The 23,106-nt window shown below is 43.8% G+C and overlaps 1 protein-coding gene across 1 annotated transcript; it reads left to right on the top strand.

Moving 5' to 3' along the window:
- Positions 1-5,376: 5,376 nt before the first annotated feature.
- Positions 5,377-5,994, top strand: LOC139831448 (uncharacterized). Its single transcript, XM_071820726.1, has one exon. It carries the CDS (start codon positions 5,377-5,379, stop codon positions 5,992-5,994), a length of 618 nt encoding a protein of 205 aa, XP_071676827.1.
- The last annotated feature ends 17,112 nt before the right edge of the window (positions 5,995-23,106 follow it).

The raw sequence follows: 23,106 nt of genomic DNA, 5'->3' as shown, positions 1-23,106 counted from the left end.
ATGGCATGTCACTCCAGAAATTATCTGTGTTATCATTTTACCTGCTCGGGATGAGCAGAACTAAGCTTGGGGATGCTGATACGTCTCCGACGTATCGATAATTTCTTATGTTCCATGCCACATTATTGATGTTATCTACATGTTTTATGCACACTTTATGTCATATTCGTGCATTTTCTAGAACTAACCTATTAACAAGATGCCGAAGTGCCGATTCTTGTTTTCTGCTGTTTTTGGTTTCAGAAATCCTAGTAACGAAATATTCTCGGAATTGGACGAAATCAACGCCCAGGGTCCTATTTTGCCACGAAGCTTCCAGAAGTCCGAAGAGGAGACGAAGTGGGGCCACGAGGTGGCGACACCATAGGGCGGCGCGGCCCAAGCCCTGGCCGCGCCGACCTAGGGTGTGGGCCCCTCTGCCCCATCCTGACCTGCCCTTCCGCCTACAAATAGCCTCCGTGACGAAACCCCCAGTACCGAGAGCCACGATACGGAAAACCCATCGAGACGCCGCCGCCGCCGATCCCATCTCGGGATCCAGAGATCGCCTCCGGCACCCTGCCGGAGAGGGGATTCATCTCCCGGAGGACTCTACACCGCCATGGTCGCCTCCGGAGTGATGTGTGAGTAGTCTACCCCTGGACTATGGGTCCATAGCAGTAGCTAGATGGTTGTCTTCTCCCCATTGTGCTATCATTGTCGGATCTTGTGAGCTGCCTAACATGATCAAGATCATCTATATGTAATTCTATATGTTGCGTTTGTTGGGATCCGATGAATAGAGAATACTTGTTATGTTGATTATCAAAGTTATATCTATGTGTTGTTTATGATCTTGCATGCTCTCCGTTACTAGTAGATGCTCTGGCCAAGTAGATGCTTGTAACTCCAAGAGGGAGTATTTATGCTCGATAGTGGGTTCATGCTTGCATTGACACCTGGGACAGTGACAGAAAGTTCTAAGGTTGTGTTGTGCTGTTGCCACTAGGGATAAAACATTGATGCTATGTCTAAGGATGTAGTTGTTGATTACATTACGCACCATACTTAATGCAATTGTCTGTTGCTTTGCAACTTAATACTGGAGGGGGTTCGGATGATAACCTGAAGGTGGACTTTTTAGGCATAGATGCAGTTGGATGGCGGTCTATGTACTTTGTCGTAATGCCCAATTAAATCTCACTATACTCATCATAATATGTATGTGCATGGTCATGCCCTCTTTATTTGTCAATTGCCCAACTGTAATTTGTTCACCCAACATGCTGTTTATCTTATGGGAGAGACACCTCTAGTGAACTGTGGACCCCGGTCCAATTCTCTTTACTAAAATACAATCTACTGCAATACTTGTTCTACTGTTTTCTGCAAACAATCATCTTCCACACAATACGGTTAATCCTTTGTTACAGCAAGCCGGTGAGATTGACAACCTCACTGTTTCGTTGGGGCAAAGTACTTTGGTTGTGTTGTGCAGGTTCCACGTTGGCGCCGGAATCCCTGGTGTTGCGCCGCACTACATCCCGCCGCCATCAACCTTCAACGTGCTTCTTGGCTCCTCCTGGTTCGATAAACCTTGGTTTCTTTCTGAGGGAAAACTTGCTGCTGTGCGCATCATACCTTCCTCTTGGGGTTCCCAACGAACGTGTGAGTTACACGCCATCACTACACCGCCGAAGAAGGGGAAGACAAGTGCATCAACAGGGACGCCAGCTGGAAAAAGCAAACCAAAGGTGTATACGAGGACCAAGAGTATGGCTGCCACCGGACATAAGCATTCCGGGAAACTGACGAGACCGAATGTGTGGTCTCGTCAGGAGCAATGAATTGCATGAGTTTTAACTGTCGGGGAGCTGGGAACGCCCCGACAGTTAGAGAATTAGCCCAGTTCTCCAAGTCCTTAAATCTTCGTTTTCTTTTCTTATGTGAAACTAGACAGAATAAAGATAAGATTAGGAGTCTTCGGTTTCGTTTAGGTCTTAAGGGTTTTGCTGGCTTTAGTAGTGATGGTCTTAGTGGTGGTCTAGCTTTGTTTTGGCATGAGAGTCTATGTGTTGAAATCAAAGATATAAATGAACGGTACATTGATGCTTATATTAAAGAGTCGCCAGATGCTCCCCAATGGCGCCTCACCTGTGTGTACGGAGAGCCTAGAGTCGAAAACCGTCATCGGATGTGGACAACTACAAAAATTTAAAAGCAACTTCAAACCTTCCCTGGATGATGATGGGAGACTTTAATGAGGCTTTATGGCAGCAGGAACACTTGTCCTGTACTCCTCGTCTGGAGGGGCAGATGGCTGCCTTTCGTGAGACCCTGGCCCTCTGTAATATGGTGGATCTTGGCTTTACTGGTCTACCCTACACATATGATAACAAGAGGAAGGGTCGAGCAAATGTTCGGGTCCGTCTAGACAGGGCTGTTGCCTCGGCTGATTGGCGGGATATGTTCGATGAGGCTGTTGTTGAATACCTTGTATCTCCAGTTTCTGATCATACCCCTATTCTTGTTCGCCTCCTGCTGGAACACAGGGTACCGTCGCGACAACCTCGTCGCCATTATGAGGTCTGGTGGGAGCGGGAAGCCGAGCTCCCTGAGCTTATCGCCCAAGCGTGGCAGGAGGCTGGGCCCAAGGGTGACCTGCGTAGTGTCCGTGCTAGCCTCGATAAAACTATGCAGGTCTTGCAATCGTGGAGTAGGAAGAAGTTCGGCAATCTCCTTGCTGAACTAGATAAATGCAGGAAACAGCTTACAACTTTGATGCAAAATGGGAATGACCGTGAGGCGATCAGGAGAGTTTCTGATCAAATGAATGAGCTGCTTTACAAGGAGGAGATGCTTTGGATGCAAAGATCACGTATTAGCTGGCTTAAGGAAGGAGACCAGAAGACCAAATATTTTCATCAAAAGGCAGTCTGGCGAGCTAGGAAGAATAAGATTAAAAAGCTGAAGGATGAAGACGGTGTCTGGAGAGATGTGCCATCAGATATGGAGAGAATGGCTACCTCCTATTTTAAGGAGCTTTTTACCAGGGACCCTAACCTAGACTATGATGACCTCCTTAATCTTTTGCAGGCAAAGGTCACTAATGAGATGAATGATAACCTATGCAAGGACTTTTCAGAAGAGGAGATTAGTGATGCACTCTTCCAGATCGGACCCTTGAAGGCGCCGAGCATAGATGGTTTCCCGGCGCGCTTCTATCAGCGTAACTGGGACACTCTGAAAGCTGAAGTGGTGAATGCCGTGAGGTTGTTCTTCCTCACTGGGTCTATGCCGGACGGGGTCAATGACACGGCCATCGTCCTCATTCCCAAGACTGAACAGCCAGAAACACTAAAGGATTTTCGACCGATCAGTTTATGCTCGGTGTTGTATAAAGTTATTGCTAAGTGCCTTGTCAATAGGCTGCGACCAATCCTTGGCGACATCATATCTATCAACCAGAGCGCCTTTGTTCCAGGAAGGCTCATCACAGATAACGCCCTGGTCGCCTTTGAGTGCTTGCACTTCATAAAACACAACAAGAGTGAGAAGAAGAGTTTCTGTGCCTACAAACTGGATTTGTCAAAAGCGTATGATAGGGTGGACTGGGGCTTTCTGAGGAGAGCGATGGAAAGACTGGGTTTCTCTCATAGATGGGTGGACTGGATAATGGCATGCGTCACCACTGTGAGTTACTGTGTGAAATTTAATGGAACCCTTCTGGATTCTTTCTCCCCTTCCCGAGGACTTCGGCAAGGTGATCCCCTGTCCCCCTTCTTATTCCTTTTTGTCGCTGATGGTTTGTCGGCCTTGTTGCAAAAGAAAGTACAGGAGTAGAGCATTTAGGCATTGCGTGTATGTAGAAGGGCCCCTGGGGTGTCTCACCTCCTCTTCGCCGACGACAGCCTTTTGTTCTTCAAGGCGAACCCGGAGGAAGCCGGCCAGGTCCAAGAGGTACTGAACATATATGCAAGGAGTACTGGACAACTTATTAATCCAGGGAAGTGCTCCATCTTATTTGGTGAGACTAGCATTATGGAGGAGCGCGAGGCGGTGAAACAAGTATTGCAGGTGGCACAGGAAACCTTTGAGCCGAAATACCTAGGTCTTCCCACACCCGATGGCAAAATGGGCAAAAGTAAATTCAAGAGCCTACAGGAGAAGTTAATTAAGCGGCTTATTCAGTGGGGAGAGATTTACCTTTCACAAGGAGGGAAGGAAGTGCTGATAAAGGCAGTTGCGCAGGCGATTCCGGTTTATGTCATGGGGTTGTTTAAGTTGCCCTTTGGCCTGCTTGATGAAATAACACACATGATCAGGGACTTCTGGTGGGGCTCTGAGAAAGGCAAGCGGAAGGCACATTGGATGTCATGGGACAGTATGCCGCGGCCAAAGGATCAGGGGGGTATGGGGTTCAAAGATATGCGGCTCTTCAACCAGGCCCTCCTTGCAAAACAGGCGTGGCGCATCCTCCAAAACCCTGATACCTTATGTGCGCAAATCCTGAAGGCCAAGTACTTCCCACAAGGGCTCCTCACCGACACAACGTTCCCAAGAAATGCGTCCCCAACCTGGCGAGCCCTTGAGTATGGACTGGAGTTGCTTAAGCTAGGGACTATATGGCGCATTGGTAATGGGGCCAGCGTCCGTGTATGGCGGCAACCATGGATTCCCAGAGAATCCTACCTCCTACCGATTACTAGGAAAGGAAGATGTAGACTGCGATGGGTATCTGATTTCTTAAACCCTGATGGCACCTGGAACATGCAGCTCCTCATGAGGTGGTTTTTGCCGATCGATATTAGGGAGATTGTTAAAATTCGCACCTCTACAAGGAATGAGACTGACTTTGTTGCTTGGAACCCTGAGCCAACTGGGGTATTCACGGTGAAGAGTGCATATCGGCTGGCTTTTGAGTTGCAGCAGAGGGAGAATGGCAGACTCACAACCAGTAACCGCCCTAGCGGAGATAGCCCAGAATGGAAGATGATATGGCAATGTCCAGTCCCTCCTAAGATCCGTATCTTTGCGTGGAAACTTGCTAACAATGCCCTGGCGACCCAGGTCAACAAGCACAGGAGGGGAATCAAAACACCAGCGACATGCCTGATATGTGGTATGGAGGAGGAGAGTACCTTCCATGTCATGATAAAATGCCCTCATGCTCGGGGCCTCTGGGATGTGATGCGATCAGTATGGGACCTCCCTGCTAGCTAGCTGCTCGTGGAGCAGAATCCTGATTGGTTTTTGCATGTGATACAACGCCTGAACCTTGACCAGCGTGCAGCCCTACTGATGCTCCTATGGCGAATCTGGCACGTACATAATGAGCTCACACACGAAAAGAAGCCAGCGCCGGTGGAGGCATCGAAACGCTTCCTGACTAGCTACATGGACTCACTTCTGACGATCAAACAATGCCCCAACGCTGATGTTGGAAAGGGGAAGCATGTGATCGACAATAGTCTAGGCTTTGGCAAGAAAGTAAGACGCCCTGACGAAAGACCGCAGGTCAAGCAGAAATGGAAGCCGCCTGATGACGGCCAACTGAAGCTGAACACCGACGGGGCTTTCACGGCTGATGGTCGAGCTGGCGCAGGGATGGTGATAAGGGATGCTGGCGGTAGGGCGATTTTCGCAGCATGCAGAAGCATTATTGCATGTGCGGACGCCCTTGATGCGGAGCTAGCTGCTATGGAGGAAGGGCTGATGTTAGCCCTGCACTGGACGACGGAGCCATTCGTGGTGGAAGTCGACAGTTCGGATGCCATTAAGCTTGTCGCCCAGGGTACTCCGAACCTGTCGCGCTACGCCACGAGGGTGTCCCGGATCCGTGAGTCTCTTAGGGAAAGGGAGATATCTGTCACTAAAGTCGGGAGGGATGCAAACGGAGTCAGCCATCGCCTTGCTGCTTTAGGGAGGACACAGGGAAGAACAGAGTTTTGGTTACAAGACTTTCCGCCAGATGTTGCTGCGACAATCCTAGCTGATTGTACTGGCCCTGTGTAACTTGGGGATCCCTTTCGCCCGCAAAAAAAAAATGCTCCATAGAAATTCCTCTTGTAACCCTCCCGTCTCGCCCGGCGGGAAGGGATAAGCAACATGTGCAGCGATGGGGATGTTTGGGCCCGATCTAGGTCCGTAGGGGCTCAACTAGGGTTGGACAACTCTGACCCATCATGCACGTCTTCGTTGGCGGCTGCATCGCGGTCCAGTTAGTGCCAGTTTTAAAATTGTGATTCTGTCAGTGAAAATCGAGGCGGGCGATGCCGGCGCCTCTTGGTGTTGTTTTCTTATCGAATGCATGCTTTTTGCAGTTGCCACTTTCTTGATCGGGATTTTTGAGGGAAACCCGAGATCTGGCCCCCTAGATCGGACGTTGGCGACACTTTCAGTGTCGTTTCTCCCTCTTGAGGGCAATGTTTTTGGAGCACATACTGACTGCGGAGGTCTGAGGTGGAGCGGTACCGCTCTCTTGCGCATCATCGACGATGAGTATCAGCAGCATGTCGCAGCAGATCTTAGGCGTAGGTTGCGTGATGGTAGACACGTGTAGGGTGAAGGCGCTGTCGGGCACCATGGTGGCATCGACGACAGGTTGGCAAGGGTTCTGCAGATCTTTTCCGTGAAGATGGACCAGTGATTAATGTCGGTGATGACTTCTAGTTGATGGGAGTTTTTCGTCGTTGTTCAGGGAATAAGGCCTTGCTAACATGATCTTCACTCGTTATCGGGTGTGCAGATGTTGCGTGCTGGCTTCGAATTTTCAGAGGTATGATCTTTGCCCGCACATTATTTAATAAATTAATAAAAATACCATATATATCTCTTTTGATGAAGAGGCTGGGATACCACCTTCGTTTTGAAAAAAAAAAACTGCTAGCTTGTGTTGTCGAAGCTGGCGCTTTAAGTAAATCAAAGTTATAATATTGTATATTGGAGAGGCGGAGACACGGAGTTCTGTGAACACGTGAGGTTTTTAACTTCAAAGCTAAATTCTTTTTTTTTTAAATCTACCAATGGAATTTGAAGCTATGCGTTTTTCTAGAACCTCGCCCTCCTAATACTACCGGATTTGCTAGTTCAATCAACTTGTACGCCGTCTAATTAAATCGTGATTCATGCATCTATGAGTAGTAAGTGGAGTTGTAACTGAAAAAACGTTCTGAATCGTTAATTTTGATTTGTAATTTATGCTAGTCGATTTGATTATATCAGAAATAAGTTTTTTTTTTCGAATTTTCACCGAGGGCTAAAACCCAGAGTTTTACAGCATTAGACAGAGAGAAGAGGAGATCAGAAGGGGGATATTACACATACGAGGCATGAAGGAGGTCGAGCCAGGCATCAACAACATCGTGATCGTGCATAGAGAAACGGCCGCGTTAGAGAGCGGCATCATCGCGGTACATCTTGCGGAGGAGCTGCAGGTCACGGACGTGTGCATCGTGCGGGATCTATACGCCCAACGAAGCCCAGAACAGAGCGATCGCGGGGCAGTGGAGGGCCATATGGCTCGCAGTCTCGGGCCACGTGGCGCAGAGTGGACAACGGGCACCCTTATAATATATTGTTAATGGTTTCTCAAAGGTTTTAAACACGAAAAGGAGAAAATATTTGATTTTGACATGAATGCAAGTTTTTGGGTACATGTAAGAAAAAAAATTGGGGGCTGGGATTTATGGTAATCGCTGTTTACCGGAGATAACCGGTCAGGCAAAATTTAGATTTTAAACTAAAAAATGTACATGTGCTTCGAACATAATTTTCGGAGGAGTGGAAGCAAATGTTTCTGACAAATGAGTTGGGTCCTGGTGTTGTAGAAGAGGAGGGACTCACACACTTTACATTAGAATTTTCTGACAAAGGCTTGTATTATTTTTAGAAAGTCAAACTATGTTAAATTCAATCAATTTTTTACCAAAAATCGTTAACATGCAAAATACAAAATTAATATCATTAAATAGATAATAAAATATATTTTCGCATGGTATCTACAAAATATTATATTTACTGATAGATTGTTCTAAAAATTTGGTCAAACTTTACTTTATTTGATTTTTCAAAAAATACAAGCCTTAAACTTTGAAATGGAGGTAGTATTTACGATAGACTTGTGTACCACAGGGGCTGGAAATTCGGGTTACCGGCTGGTAACGGCGGTAGCAGCTTCATTTGACCCAAAGGGTGTTTATGGAATCACTAGTAGAAAAAGAGGCTTCCGTTCACCCCCATTAGTCCCGGAAATATTCGAACCGCGACTAAAGGGGGCTTTAGTCGCGGTTCGGGAGGCGACCCGCGACTAATGCTCCATCCGCGATTTAGGGTACCCCTTTAGTCGCGGTTGGTAACACCAACCGGGACTAATGGGCTCTGGAGGGATGCGGCCGGCGGAAAAACCTTTAGTCGCGGTTGGGGACACCAACCGCGACTAAAGGGTACCCCTTTAGTCGCGGTTGGTGTCCCCAACCGCGACTAAAGGTTTTTCCGAGTTTTTTTACTCCCACGCACTGCACCACCACCCCCCCGTGGATCGCCTTTTTTGGTTTGTAAAATACAAAAGAAAATGATAGAAAATTCAAAAAAAAAAATTGTTTTCAGATTCTTGTATGTTATGCAACCTACTATTCGGAGAAATTAAGAAATTCGAATTTTCACTTTTTTTGCAAAAAAAGTTTAAAAAATGGTAAAACCGCAATAACTTTTGCATACGACGTCGGAAAAAAACGTATAATATATCAAAAAAATCCTGGGAAAAAGTAGGAAGATTCTCAAAATTCCAAATGGAAATACAAAAGCAGGAAGATTTTAGTTTTTTCTGTAAATTATGGATTTTATATTTTTTTAATTTTTTAAAACCTAAAATTAATAATTTCATTGTGCATAAAGATTACTATCATTTTTACCCAATTTTTAGATTTTCAAATTTTTAGATTTTAGGTTTGGCAAAAAAATATTTAATTAATTAATAAAATTAAAAATAATACAAATTAAAAAGTTAATGTTTATTTATTTATTCAATATTATTATTACATCATTACTTTTGTTTATTAAAATAATTATTTGAAATTCAAACAATAAAGAAATATGAGATCGATCAACATGTTAATAGGATTGATATGATACTACTATCACATACATGCGCGCGAAGCACTTGGATGCGGAACGGAATGGAACTTGGAAGTTAAGCGTGCTAGAGGTGGAGTAGTGGGAGGATGGGTGACCGAGCGGGAAGTTTGACCACGAGTAAGTAATTTGACTAGAGATAAGTGTAGTTAGAGATAGAGACTAAGCTATGCAAATAACTGAAATGAGAGAAATTCTGAAAAAAAAAGAAAAAAACGGAGTGAAAAGAAATTAGAAATCCAAATGAATTTAAATTTTTTAATGAAATAGCCTTTAGTCCCGGTTGGGGACACCAACCGCGACTAAAGGTCCTTCGCCCAGGCGCACGGTAGCCGCCCACGTGGACGGGCCTTTAGTCGCGGTTCGTAAGCAACCGCGACTAAAGAGGGGGGCCTTTAGTCGCGCTTAATTAGTCGCGGTTGCGCAACCGCGACTAATGGCAGTTGCGAACCGCGACTAAAGGCCATTTTTCTACCAGTGAATAAACAAATGTTACTACGGTGAACAATTATCCAACAACTTGCCCTAAGCCCTGCTCCTGGAAAACAAGAATCGCTAGGTGAATTCCCACAAAAAGAAAAAGAATCGCTAGGTGAAAACGTGGCCTCCTGGGGCAGGCACTGCGATATGCAAACCCCACAGCGGCAGAGGGGCGCCGCAGAGGAGGGCAGCAAAAGGCACTGCGACATGATGCCCTTGCTCCAAATATTCTCCTTGCCGAGCGGCGCTCGCGCGCGCGGTGGTCCTTCCTCCTCCTCCCTGCTCGCGTTCGCGTCGCGTGGCACGCCGCTGGCTGACAGACACGGGAGCCAGAAAAGAAACGGCAAAGACGCCGGCGTGCGCTGCCTGTCGCCTGTGGCCGTAGCAATGCCAGCCGGACGGCGACGGGGGCCGCCTCTCTCCTCTCGATGCCCGAGCGCGCCTCTGCTGCTTTTGGTTGTTTATCTCTGTAAAGTAGGGGGAGATGACATGACAATGACATGCGGTATCGCTGCTGCCGGTGCAGTGCGCGTCTCCCAAAGCCGACGCGCAAGCCGAAGCGAGTCCCGACTCGTTCGGTTCCTCCCGCGACTACCTCGACGGCTCCTCGCTCTCCTGCCTCGGCTTAAACACATGCTACAACATGCCTATGCGCATACTCGCCACGATCTCTCTCGGGAATACCCATTTTTGTGATACAAATCGAGGAATCCATTTCTCTAAGAATATCTCTTTGTAGCTCGTTAAGTTTTTTTTTTCTGGTTCTTGAAGAAAATACCTGTATGCATCGGTATTACTAGTTACTACTACCTCCTATAACATACGCGTATCCTTAGATTATTAATTTGGTCAACATAGTATTATTAGAAAGTAGAACATCTAACAATAGTAGAAAAATGGGCATTCGTCTAATCCTTATAAACCGGTACTAAATGGTACATTAGTACCGGTTCTTTGCTGTGACGGGCGAGGAGCATCAATAACGATTCGTTGAGGGACTTTTGTACCGGTTCGTTCGTTAGCAATATCATCCTTTCTTCCAGCGTTCCTAATTTAGCTCATTTCTTTGCTAGTTTAACTCGTATTATTTTTCTATTGCTAGCAAGGTGTTCGATGAAATGCCTAAGTTAGGGATTTTATTCTTTTTATATGCAATTTGAGCTCAAATTAAAGTATGATTTGTAGGTTTAGTATCGTCCCCGTCCTCACCGCCGTCGATCGCCAGCGTCGTCCCCTAGACGGCACCGTGCCACCTCGGTGAGCCTCTTCATTTTTATAAAAAAACTTAGTTTTATGTGATGAACTTGAATATTAATTAAGTTGGTCACTCATATATCCATGATGTTCTGTACTTAATGATTTTTGATATACTTATATAATGCAGATGAATCGACAATAGATGTACAGTGACCGGTGCCATCCCGACTTCATTAATGGCATGCATTATTTTCTCAATGTGGCTGAGGCAAACAGTCGGTCGAATGGTTTCATCTATTGTCCATGTAGTTCATGTAAGATTATGAAGGATTACTCTACCTCAAAGACCCTTCACGTCCACCTGCTGGAGAACGGTTTCATGCCCAGCTATAATTGTTGGACTAAGCACGGAGAAAGAGGTGTTATATTGGAAGACAACGAAGAAGAAGAAGAGGATAGTGAGAACTATCCTATGTTCACTGAAGACGGTGATAATAGAATGGGGAAAGACGAAGCTGAAGAAGAGCCCATTTTTGATGAGCCTTTTTTTGATGACCCCGATGACGATTTGGGTTGAGCCATTCTTGATGCGAAGATAAACTGCGGAAGTGAAAAGGAGAGGTTGAAGTTGGAGAAAATGTTAGAGGATCACAACAAACTGTTGTACCCAAATTGCGAAGATGGCCCAAAAAAGCTGGGTACCACGCTGGAATTTCTGCAATGGAAAGCAGAGAATGGTACTTCTGACAATGGATTTAAAAAGTTAATGAAAATAATAAAGAAGATGCTTCAAGGGGAGCACGTATTGCCCTCTAGTACATAAGAAGCAAAGAAGGTTGTCTGCCCTCTAGGATTAGAGGTGCAGAAGATACATGCATGCATCAATGACTGCATTCTCCACCGCGAGGAGTACGAGAATTTGAATGCATGCCCGGTATGTAGTGCATTGAGGTATAAGATCAGGCGAGATGACCCTAGCGATGTTGAGGGCGAGTCCACCCCTAGGAAGAGGGTACCTGCGAAGGTGATGTGGTATGCTCCTATAATACCATGGTTGAAACGTTTGTTCCAAAACAAAGAGCATGTCAAGTTGTTGCGATGGCACAAAGAGGACCGTAACAAATATGTGATGTTGAGACACCCCGCTGACGGATCGCAGTGGAGAAAAATCGACAGAGAGTTCAAGTCATTTTCAGATGACGCAAGGAACTTAAGATTTGGTGTAAGTACAGATGGCTTTAATCCTTTCGGGGAGCAGAGCTCCAGTCATAGCACCTGGCAAGTGACTCTATGTATCTATAACTGAAAGGACACGGATGTCGCCTAGAGGGGGGTGAATAGGCGGTTTAAAACTTTTACGATATGGGCTTAACAAATGCGGAATAAAACTAGCGTTTACTTTGTCAAGCCCAAAGCCTATATACTATGGTTCACCTATGTGCACCAGCAACTTATGCAAAGCAATACAAGCAACTATGTGATAGCAAGATATATAACTTCAAGCACGATGGTTATCACAAAGTAAAGTGCATAAGTAAAGATCTCGGGTATAGGAATAACCTAAGTGACGCGGAGACAACGATGTATCCCGAAGTTCACACTCTTGCGAGTGCTACTCTCTGTTGGAGCGGTGTGGAGGACAAGTCACTCCAAATGCACGAGGGTCACCGTATTCTCCTCGAGAATTCCCACCAAAAAGGGATGTCCTCGATCCACTATGAAACCTTAGGGAAGTCACCGAACCCACACAAAGCTTGGGGCTATCTCCACAACTTAATTGGAGGCTCCCAATAAATTGCCACTAAGGCCTTGCCCTTGAAGAATCTCCACAACTTAATTGGAGTCCCCAAGAACACCACTAAGATGCCACAAAGTCTTTGCCCTTGAAGAATCTCCACAACTTAATTAGAGTCCCCAAGAACACCACTAAGATGCCACAAAGGCCTTGCCCTTGAAGAATCTCCACAACTTAATTGGAGTCCTCAAGAACACCACTAAGATGCCACAAAGGCCTAGAAACCGTCTAGGGTTCCAAGAACCCAAGAGTAGCAACCTTCTTGTTTTCACCACCACGAATCACCGTGGAGAACTCAAACCGATGCACCAAATGCAATGGCAAGAACACCACAAAGATGCTCAAGAAATTCTCTCTCAAATTCCAACAAAGCTACAAAAGCTATTGGGGGAATAAGAGAGGAAAAACAAAATAAGAGGAGGAACACCAAATTTCTCCAAGATCTAGATCTAGTGGATTCCCCTCACAAAGAGAGGGATTTGATTGGTCAAGATGTAGATCTAGATCTTCTCTCTCTTTTCCCTCAAATAGGTGCAAGAATCATGGAGGGATTAGAGGGAGAGGAAGCTTCTCAAGGGCAACAATGGAGTAGACAGAGAGTGGAAGAAGCCTACAGCCCAAGGAGGAAGAAGGGGGTTATTTATACCCCCCACCAAAATCGAGCCGTTGGGGCAAAACCAGGGCCGGATAATCCGGCCTAAGTTGGGGCCGGATAATCCCCCCCCCCCCCCCCCAAAGTCCGGCCCTGGGGAATTTCCGGTCAAAAGTCCTGCCAAATATCCGACCTCATGCCAGGGTAGTACTGAGCCGGATGGACTTGAGTCCCTAGCCAAATTTCAGGGGCCGGATATTTAAATATTCGGCCCGGATAATCCGGCCTAGCAAACTTGTAAAATCAATATCTCAAGATTGGTAGCTCCGAATGGAGTGAAACCAATTTTGTTGGAAAGAGGACGACCAAGAGCTACCCAACAAACCAGTGGGGGTGATTTTATAATATTTTTAGAGGTGCAACACCTCAACATGAGAAACCGAGAAAATCACCAAACTCGAAAACGCAACAAGTGATCTATGCAAAATCCGTTTTCGATGAACTAGAGCTTGTCATGAGAATAAGCACAAGCTCTAAAACATTACATGGACAAGATCCAAATAACCACTAAGAAAGATGATGAACCAAACTCGAAAACGCAACAAGTGATCTATGTGAAATCCGTTTTCGATGAACTAGAGCTTGTCATGAGAATAAGCACAAGCTCTAAAACATCACATGGATAAGATCCAAATAACAACCAAGAAAGATGATTCAAGGATGCAAAGGTTTGAGTTCTCTTCGAACGATACGATCGAGTTACTCACTCGAGAGCCCTCTTGATAGTACGGCAACTAAACTATAAACCGGTCTCCAACTACACTATGAGACCGGTGAGAAAGAAACCCTATCAAGAGCAAACCTTATACTTGCGCATTCCACTTGAGCTCGATGATGACGATCTTAACCTCAACAAGATGGAACGCATTTCTTGATTGTGCTTGCTTGACGAAGTCTTGTGGATTGCTCCCCCATAATCCACCATGGGAGAGCTTCTTCTTCGGCGCATCTTCACATATCCATGAACACTATAAGCACAAGCTCTTAACTTTGCGCATTCCACTTGAGCTTGATGATGACGGTCTTGACCGCAACAAGATAGAATGCCTTTCTTGACTGTGCTTGCTTGACGAAGTCTTGTGGATTGCTCCCCCATAATCCACCATGGGAGAGCTTCTTCTTCGGCGCATCTTCACATATCCATGAACACTATAGGCACAAGCTCTTAACCTTGCGCATTCCACTTGAGCTTGATGATGACGGTCTTGACCGCAACAAGATTGGACGCCTTTCTTGATTGTGCTTGCTTGACGAAGTCTTGCGGATTGCTCCCCCATAATCCACCATGGGAGAGCTTCTTCTTCGGCGCATCTTCACATATCCATGATCACCATATGGATGGCAAGACTCAAGCAAAGGATCCCATTGAGATGGCTCATCTTGAACTTGCACTTCATTATGTTGATGTCTTGAAGTAACTTGAGGGCTCACTTCATCTTCATCTTCAAGACATACTTGACACTTGTTATCCTTCATCAATTTCTTCTTATTGCAACCTTGAAGCCAACAAATGGTTCAAGCATTGCCTATGGACAACTCCTACAAATATAACTCAATGCAAACATTAGTCAATAGGGATTGTCATTAATTACCAAAACCACACATTGTAATATCCCAGGTTTAGAGGCTACAAAATGAGAAAACACCAAAGTGTGCATTGCATTCATGCATAGAAAATCCGGGGAATTTTCGCGCTTTCAAATAAAACTTACCACAAAGAATGGCGAAGTTTCACTTGACTTGCTGGAATTGAAGTAGATCATCAAGTCAAGCGCTATAAACTTCACTGTGATCTTTGCTAAAACCTTATTTTGGGTAGAGATGATTTGATCTATGGATTAGATCAAATGGAATTAGTTTTACAACAACACATTCTTTAAGAATCAAACTCTAACTTATTAACACTTAAAAGTTAGCAACTACCTTTGTGTGTAAATTAATTCACTTCTAAACTTATTACCAAATAAGGTAAACCACAGGGTCTAAAGTGCATAAAAGCCACACATTCTTATTTAAATCATAACTTATTAAGTATATGGAATATCATAAAACTAAATCCATTTACATTACGATTTATAGTTCAAACTATTTGAATCAAACTTACTATGAGTATTTTGAAACTCATATGATCATGCCTTGGTGAATTCAAAACCAACTATCCAAATTTGAGGAATAACCTTCAACCTTGATCTTTTGATCAATATTATAATGTAAATCCAATCCAATATGATATAGTGACTCATCCACAATAATGAAATCATCCACAAGATATTTAGTAACAAATGCCACTTGGCTATCCAAAAATAAATCATATGAGAGGATAATGATCTTGCCACATAGGATGAAAATATCTACATGACTTGCTTTCCAAGCTATGCCACCTCATGCTCAAAGGATTGCTATGGATGAGGGCATGACAACCAAGCACCTTAGTCATCTAACCAACACAAGAGGCACCACCTATGTGTCATGATGCTAGAGCTTGCCCAAGCCTATAAATAGAGCCACACCCTTCATCCATTTGCTCATCAAGTACCATGATACATGGGAACAAACACATAGAGCCACTCCATGTGAATTAGCTAGGATCAAGATGAAGAAGCTAGGAGGTGGAGGCATACCACAAGATGCAGGTTTATCAGATTTCCTGAAGAACAAGCTTCAGAAGATACCAAGGTAGAATCCCTAGGCAAACCATATATTTTGAGGATCATATCATCATATCTTGAGTAGGACCTTAGGCTATTACAAGACATTTAGAAGTGAGAGAGATTATAGATGCTAACCATAGCCATGTCTATCCTAGAGCATTTTAGAGTAGTATTACATCTTGCTTGTTTAAACCAACCTTTAATCTTGTAGATGAGAGCCATGTTCCATTAGTGAAACATAACCAAAGCTTATGCTCATATTCTAATCCTAGTTGTGTATCACATTGGTGATCACTACTTAAACCCTAAACTACATTTGAATTCCAACCCATGGATTAACTTGGATTATAATTAGAACCCTGCCATACCTCATGCCTATTTATACTTAAATTTAGTGAAGAGTATGCAAAACCTACACCTTTTCATGTAGGATCCACCCCACATAAAATATTATGTCCCCACTTGTGTATCATGGATCACAAATATAAACCAAGCCATCTATACTTAGGACTAAATGCCTTTGGTGAGTGGAATGAAACCAATACCCTATTCTACTTTGCAATCCAAATACTTTGCCTAAGTGAACCAAAAGAATGGTCTTTATAAAGTAGCATCACCTTAATAAGTAAATTGACCAATGATAAGCTTGGGAATTATATTAAGAAGTTCAAGCCATAACTTGCTAAGCAAGATTAGTGAATATAGTGTAGATTCAACCATTTTCTTAAACTCTTAAAAAAAATCTCCACATAAACTGATGAATCCAATTCCATCCACATTTTCACCACTACTTTAAATACTAGTCATAATTATAAATATGGGAACAAATCATATTATTAAGTACTAGCTCAACCTAATCATGTGTTCATTATGCACCAGCTATAAATTTCAAACCATTTAAATGGATCTGGTTCCTAAATTAAAAGGGAAGTGAGATAAAAAGCTAAACCTATTTCATTGTTAATTAAACCTCACCAAGTGTCACTTTAATTAAAATTCAATAGTTGTTTAAACCAAAGAATTATGCAGTGAGTATTATCATGAAGTGCTATTGAAATTCAAATGATTTAGAACCTGCAAAAACAAAAAAGGATTCAATTTGAATTCAAACCAGTAAATAAAAATAGAAAAAGAAAACAGAAATTTGAAAAAGAAAATGGAGGGAAACTTACCTGGCAGGCCGAGCAGCACCGCAGCAGCCCATCACCACCACGTCCACCAAGCCCAGTATCAACCCAGCCCAAAGCCACTTACCATTTGGATCGCTTTAAAAATCATGCAAGAAGAAAGCCACCTTCTTCTTCTTCCCCGGCGACGACAGCGCAGAGGTGAAGCCTCGGCCACGTCCTCGATGTCGATAAGAACAGCCCGGACCTCGTCAGACGTCCCAGAGCTCGACCGCATGACTTTGGAATCCGTTGCCAGTAGGATCATCACGGTTCCCGCCCGAAAACCCTAACCTGGAACACCGCCGCATCCTGGACGCTCACCGCCAAGCATCGCCGTCGAACCAGACAGTGCTTGGAGCTATAAATAGGTCGGAGAGATCACCACGGCTCGAGAAACCCTAGACTCCCATCCTTATCCTCCCTCGTTTCCTAATTCCTCCTCTAGCTGCAAGTCTCTGTCGCCGGCGACCTCCATGGCGCCGTCGATTGAGAGCATCCCGGAGTTCATGGAGTAGCTCAATCGAAGCGTCTGATCGAGTTGAGTGAACTGGAGGAGCAGAGCATCAAGGAGGGCCCGGTACAACGTCAATTTCAAGATCTTCTCCCGCAGTACATCGCCGGGAATGGCGAAGTGGAGCTCGCCTGAGCCCTCAATCATCACCGGCGACCATCTCAGAAGACTCAGGGTATGATTACGCGTCTGTAGCACCTTTTATCCTCTCGAATCATCCACCGTAGCGCTAGGTAGCCGTTTGGCCGGAGTCGCGCCGCCGCGGACATGAATACCGGCGAAGCTCCGGTGATCTATTCGAGGGGGCAACACGACCATCGTGTTCAGTAGCTCGAGTGGAGTCGAAAGATCCCAGTAGTTCTTCCTGGGGGGCCGTAAAACGGCGGCGCCGTCGTGCGCTGACCACCGGCGGTCATTGACCGGCGAGGCCGACGTGGCCTGTAGGACCCCGTGTGGTCTTTGACTTGTCCACGCCAACGTGGCGGTCAACATATGTTTTGGTCCCACCAGTCAGTCGCTGCGGGTGTACATGAACCGGTATGTTTAGTATTTAGTGTTAATTTCAAATTCCAGAAAATTGCAGAAACTTTGTAAAATTATAGAAAAATAATTTCAACTCAGAAAAATATGAATAATATATCAAAATGCTCACAAAAATAAACACTATTCAAATAAAAGATAAAACAAAAATGTGTGCCAAAATAAAAATCCATTTATTTTTAACCTTATTAATTATGCCATTTCAATTATTTAAAATACAATTTGAAATCAATAATTAGTGAAATTTCAAAATTAAATTTTAACTATTCAGTAACTAAGTAAAATGTTAAGATTAATTTTATTTATCATATTTGCATTAACTTAATTATTAGTGGTAATTCATAAACCCTAATTTGCAAATTACCATTTACCATTTTCTTTAAATAGTAATAACTCAAGAAAATATTAAAAGCCAATATTATTTTGGTAGCCCAACAATTGTTTACTTCAACATATTTGAGTAACAAGTTAATTATTTTAAAACCTAATCACAATTGTTAAACCCTAATTCTCAATTAAACCTAAATAGGAGTTACCCTAGTTATTCAATCCTGTAAAAAAATTAATAAAATGTCAAACCATTACTAATTTTGTTTCAAAGTAATTAGTCACCACACCTATATTGCCAATTATCATTTTAGGAGTTGTACCATAATTTAGAAACCCTAGTTTCAATTTGAGTAAAACCTTGATTCCATTATTTCATGTGATCATCCTAAATTAGTGCACTCCTAAAACCCTAGGGGACTAGCCCATATGATTATATCCACTTCACCTTTAGATGTAGAAACTTAATAAACAACCAATGAATGCATGCTTATGATCCACTAGCATAAACCAAGTCACATGAGATCATCATTTCATGTCCATATGCTTAGTTAAAACCTATAGGATTCACTATACCATTAGGATCAACCTCAACCATCATAATTTAGTAGAACCATAATAATAAACCCTAGTACCAACCTTGTGTAGCAAATCACATCACATGCTCCTAATCAACTAAACCCTACTTAGGAAATGATAAGTCACTTAGCTTAGAAACTATTAGTGATTATTTAGTGAAGCAAATGAGAAACCATAGTAAACCCTAGTAGCTAATTTATGGAACCATCTGGATAACCATCCTTTGATATGATATCATAATCAACCATAGTAATAAACCTGCCCATACTTGTTGTATATAGAACCAATTCAACTTAAGCACCCAACTAGTTCTTATTAGTGGAACTAAATGAATTCAATAGTAAACCCTAGAAAGCCATAGCTCCTATGCATAGTAGTTCATATTCTTATTTAACCTGTTCCTCAAAAGATATTCTTTTGAAGTACAAATGTCAATCAAACCTTAGAAGCCCTAATCCTTCTTTGAAATACTAAATATTTCTTAAACAACATGTTCTCCAAAAGTTATTCTTTTGAAGTATAGTATAAGTAATCATCAACCATGATCTGTAGCACTTAAAATTGACAACTGTTCTTTACATACTATTCCATCACTATTCTTTATGTGTATGATTGTTATGATGTCTTATATCACTTAGATATGATGCTAATATAACCAAACCCTAATAAGAACCTTGTTTGAGAACCATTCTAAAAGTGCAACCAACCCTAAAGAAATCTTTACAACTCATACATCTTAAACCATCGAGGTTAGGTTACGCTCGGGACGATTGCATCTCATACTATGCATTATAGCATCTTTGCTCGTTCTTTAAACATTGTCCTTACCGGACGATGATGGTATTTCAGAATTTGGAGTTATCACGTATCGAAGCTTTTGCCTGCATAATCTTGCAGTCAAGAAAGGCAAGTTCATCGCTTGCTCATGTCATTTGATTATTTGTATCAAACTATATGCAAAGTACTATACTTATCACTCATGCATTGAAAAGCAAAGTATTATTTTACAATTATGAATATGACTATGTGGTGGGCAATGGAACCATGGTATGTGTTGATATGGTGGAGGTTCCATTGCATGGGTTATATCACCCTAGGACTAATTACCAATGCCGTCCAGTGATTCTAGCGCCGTACATATCGCGTTATCCATAAGATCTATAATGGCTCTGGGGAAGTCAGCTGGTTCCCTTCTGCACGCCAACGGATCGGAGAGCCGGTGGGGTGCTGGAGGCACTGCCGCAATAGGTTGGGAAATCCTTTTAAATCCCCATCCATTAGTGATGATAAGCTCTTCGATCTATGAGGGATTGTCCGGAGTACACCATGAGTATAGCCGTATTATCGGGGGAAGTCTACTGGAGGTGTACGGTTGGACAAAAGGGTGGGTTTGCAGGGTCGCGGAGAAGGCAGTGATTGGCTTGGATCTTATCTTGGGCCTCACACCAAAGGAAGTGGGGTCGAGCGGAGGAGATACTCTCAGCCGGCAACCTGGTCAAGAGCTCTCGTGGGGTAAAGTAACGCACCTCGTAGAGGGTATCAAGAATTGTATTTGTCACTCCCTGTTCCGGGAAGGAGCTATGAACGCTGGCAGAAAGGAACTCCACGAAGTTCTAGCCAACCTGTGAAGACTGACGGGCATCGTTTTCAGAATAAAATAAACCTTTTGAAGAAATGTTTATGAAAACCTGCATTGGCCTATGACTTTCTGGTCTATGGCTGTAGATAGTGCATGATACACATATTTCCTAATATGAACTTGCTGAGTACGCTCGTACTCATTCTATCTCGTTTGAACCCCCTTCTTAGAGCAATGCACCGAAGGAGAAACTACCGTGGAACTCGAAGACAAAGGAGTCAACCACAACAAGATGAAGAATTCAATCAAAGAAGCCAATGGAGTCAACTTCTGCATCAACTATAATGGAAACCTAGAATAGTAATAGAAGGGAACATTTCCCTAATCCTAGCACCTAAGTACCTAGAGTTCTATAGCAAGCCAATTAGCTCTTAAACTTGAGTTAGCAATAAGATAGACTACGAGTCGTTCTTCTGGAGCTTTATTTGAAGTTTTACCTCACTGTAAAGTAGGAGGTTGTGTTGATCTTATGTAAACAGCTCAAGTGTACTTCTATAGACATACCTTGGACTCGCATATGTTTCTGTTGTACCACTCTGAGAGATGTAATATGAGTGGAACGGTGTTTCACTTGTGTTATGTCAATGACTTGTGTACTACACCATGCGGTGGTATGATACGTCTCCGACGTATCGATAATTTCTTGTGTTCCATGCCACATTATTGATGATATCTACATGTTTTATGCACACTTTATGTCATATTCGTGCATTTTCTAGAACTAACCTATTAACAAGATGCCGAAGTGCCGATTCTTGTTTTTCTGCTGTTTTTGGTTTCAGAAATCCTAGTAAAGAAATATTCTCGGAATTGGACGAAATCAACGCCCAGGGTCCTATTTTGCCACGAAGCTTCCAGAAGACCGAAGAGGAGACGAAGTGGGGCCACGAGGTGGCCACACCCTAGGGCGGCGCGGCCCAGGCCTTGGCCGCGCCGGCCTGTAGTGTGGGCCCCTCGTGCCGCCTCTTGACCTGCCCTTCCGCCTACTTAAAGCCTCCGTCGCGAAACCCCCAGTACCGAGAGCCACGATACGGAAAACCTTCCAGAGACGCCGCTGCCGCCAATCCCATCTCGGGGGATTCAGGAGATCGCCTCCGGCACCCTGCCGGAGAGGGGAATCATCTCCCGGAGGACTCTACGCCGCCATGGTCGCCTCCGGAGTGATGAGTGAGTAGTCTACCCCTGGACTATGGGTCCATAGCAGTAGCTAGATGGTTGTCTTCTCCCCATTGTGTTTAATTGTCGGGTCTTGTGAGCTGCCTAACATGATCAAGATCATCTATATGTTGCGTTTGTTGGGATCCGATGAATAGAGAATACTTGTTATGTTGATTATCAAATTTATATCTATGTGTTGTTTATGATCTTGCATGCTCTCCGTTACTAGTAGATGCTCTGGCCAAGTAGATGCTTGTAACTCCAAGAGGGAGTATTTATGCTCGATAGTGGGTTCATGTCTCCGTGAATCTGGGGGAGTGACAGAAACCTCTAAGATTATGGATGTGTTGTTGCCACTAGGGATAAAACATTGGTGCTATGTTCGAGGATGTAGTTACTGATTACATTACGCGCAATACTTAATGCAATTGTCTGTTGTTAGCAACTTAATACTGGAGGGGGTTCGGATGATAACCTGAAGGTGGACTTTTTAGGCATAGATGCATGCTGGATAGCGGTCTATGTACTTTGTCGTAATGCCCAATTAAATCTCACAATACTCATCATAATATGTATGTGCATGGTCATGCCCTCTTTATTTGTCAATTGCCCAACTGTAATTTGTTCACCCAACATGCTGTTTATCTTATGGGAGAGACACCTCTAGTGAACTGTGGACCCCGGTCCAATTCTCTATACTGAAATACAATCAACCGCACATCTTTGTTCTCTGTTTTCTGCAAACAATCATCTTCCACACAATACGGTTAATCCTTTGTTACAGCAAGCCGGTGAGATTGACAACCTCACTGTTTCGTTGGGGCAAAGTACTTTGGTTGTGTTGTGCAGGTTCCACGTTGGCGCCGGAATCTCTGGTGTTGCGCCGCACTACATCCCGCCGCCATCAACCTTCAACGTGCTTCTTGACTCCTACTGGTTCGATTAAACCTTGGTTTCTTACTGAGGGAAACTTGCCGCTGTGCGCATCACACCTTCCTCTTAGGGTTCCCAACGGACGTGTCAACTGCACGCATCAAGCAAATTTCTGGCGCCGTTGCCGGGGACCTGAAGAAAAGTTACACCACAAAGATTTCTATCTCCCACGTCAACTACACGCTAGCAGCAAATTTCTGGCGCCGTTGCCGGGGAGATCAAGACACGCTGCAAGGGGAGTCTCCACTTCCCAATCTCTTTACTTTGTTTTTGTCTTGCTTAGTTTTATTTACTACTTTGTTTGCTGCACTAAATCAAAATACAAAAAAAATTAGTTGCTAGTTTTACTTTATTTGCTATCTCG

Source organism: Lolium perenne, chromosome 5 (assembly GCF_019359855.2).
Source record: "Lolium perenne isolate Kyuss_39 chromosome 5, Kyuss_2.0, whole genome shotgun sequence".
NCBI lineage: Eukaryota > Viridiplantae > Streptophyta > Magnoliopsida > Poales > Poaceae > Lolium > Lolium perenne.
This window is presented reverse-complemented; position numbering and strand designations above follow the sequence as displayed.

Excerpts from the sequence above, each read along its gene's own strand:
- LOC139831448 (XM_071820726.1), top strand. The coding sequence starts at position 5,377 with ATGGACTCACTTCTGACGATCAAACAATGCCCCAACGCTGATGTTGGA.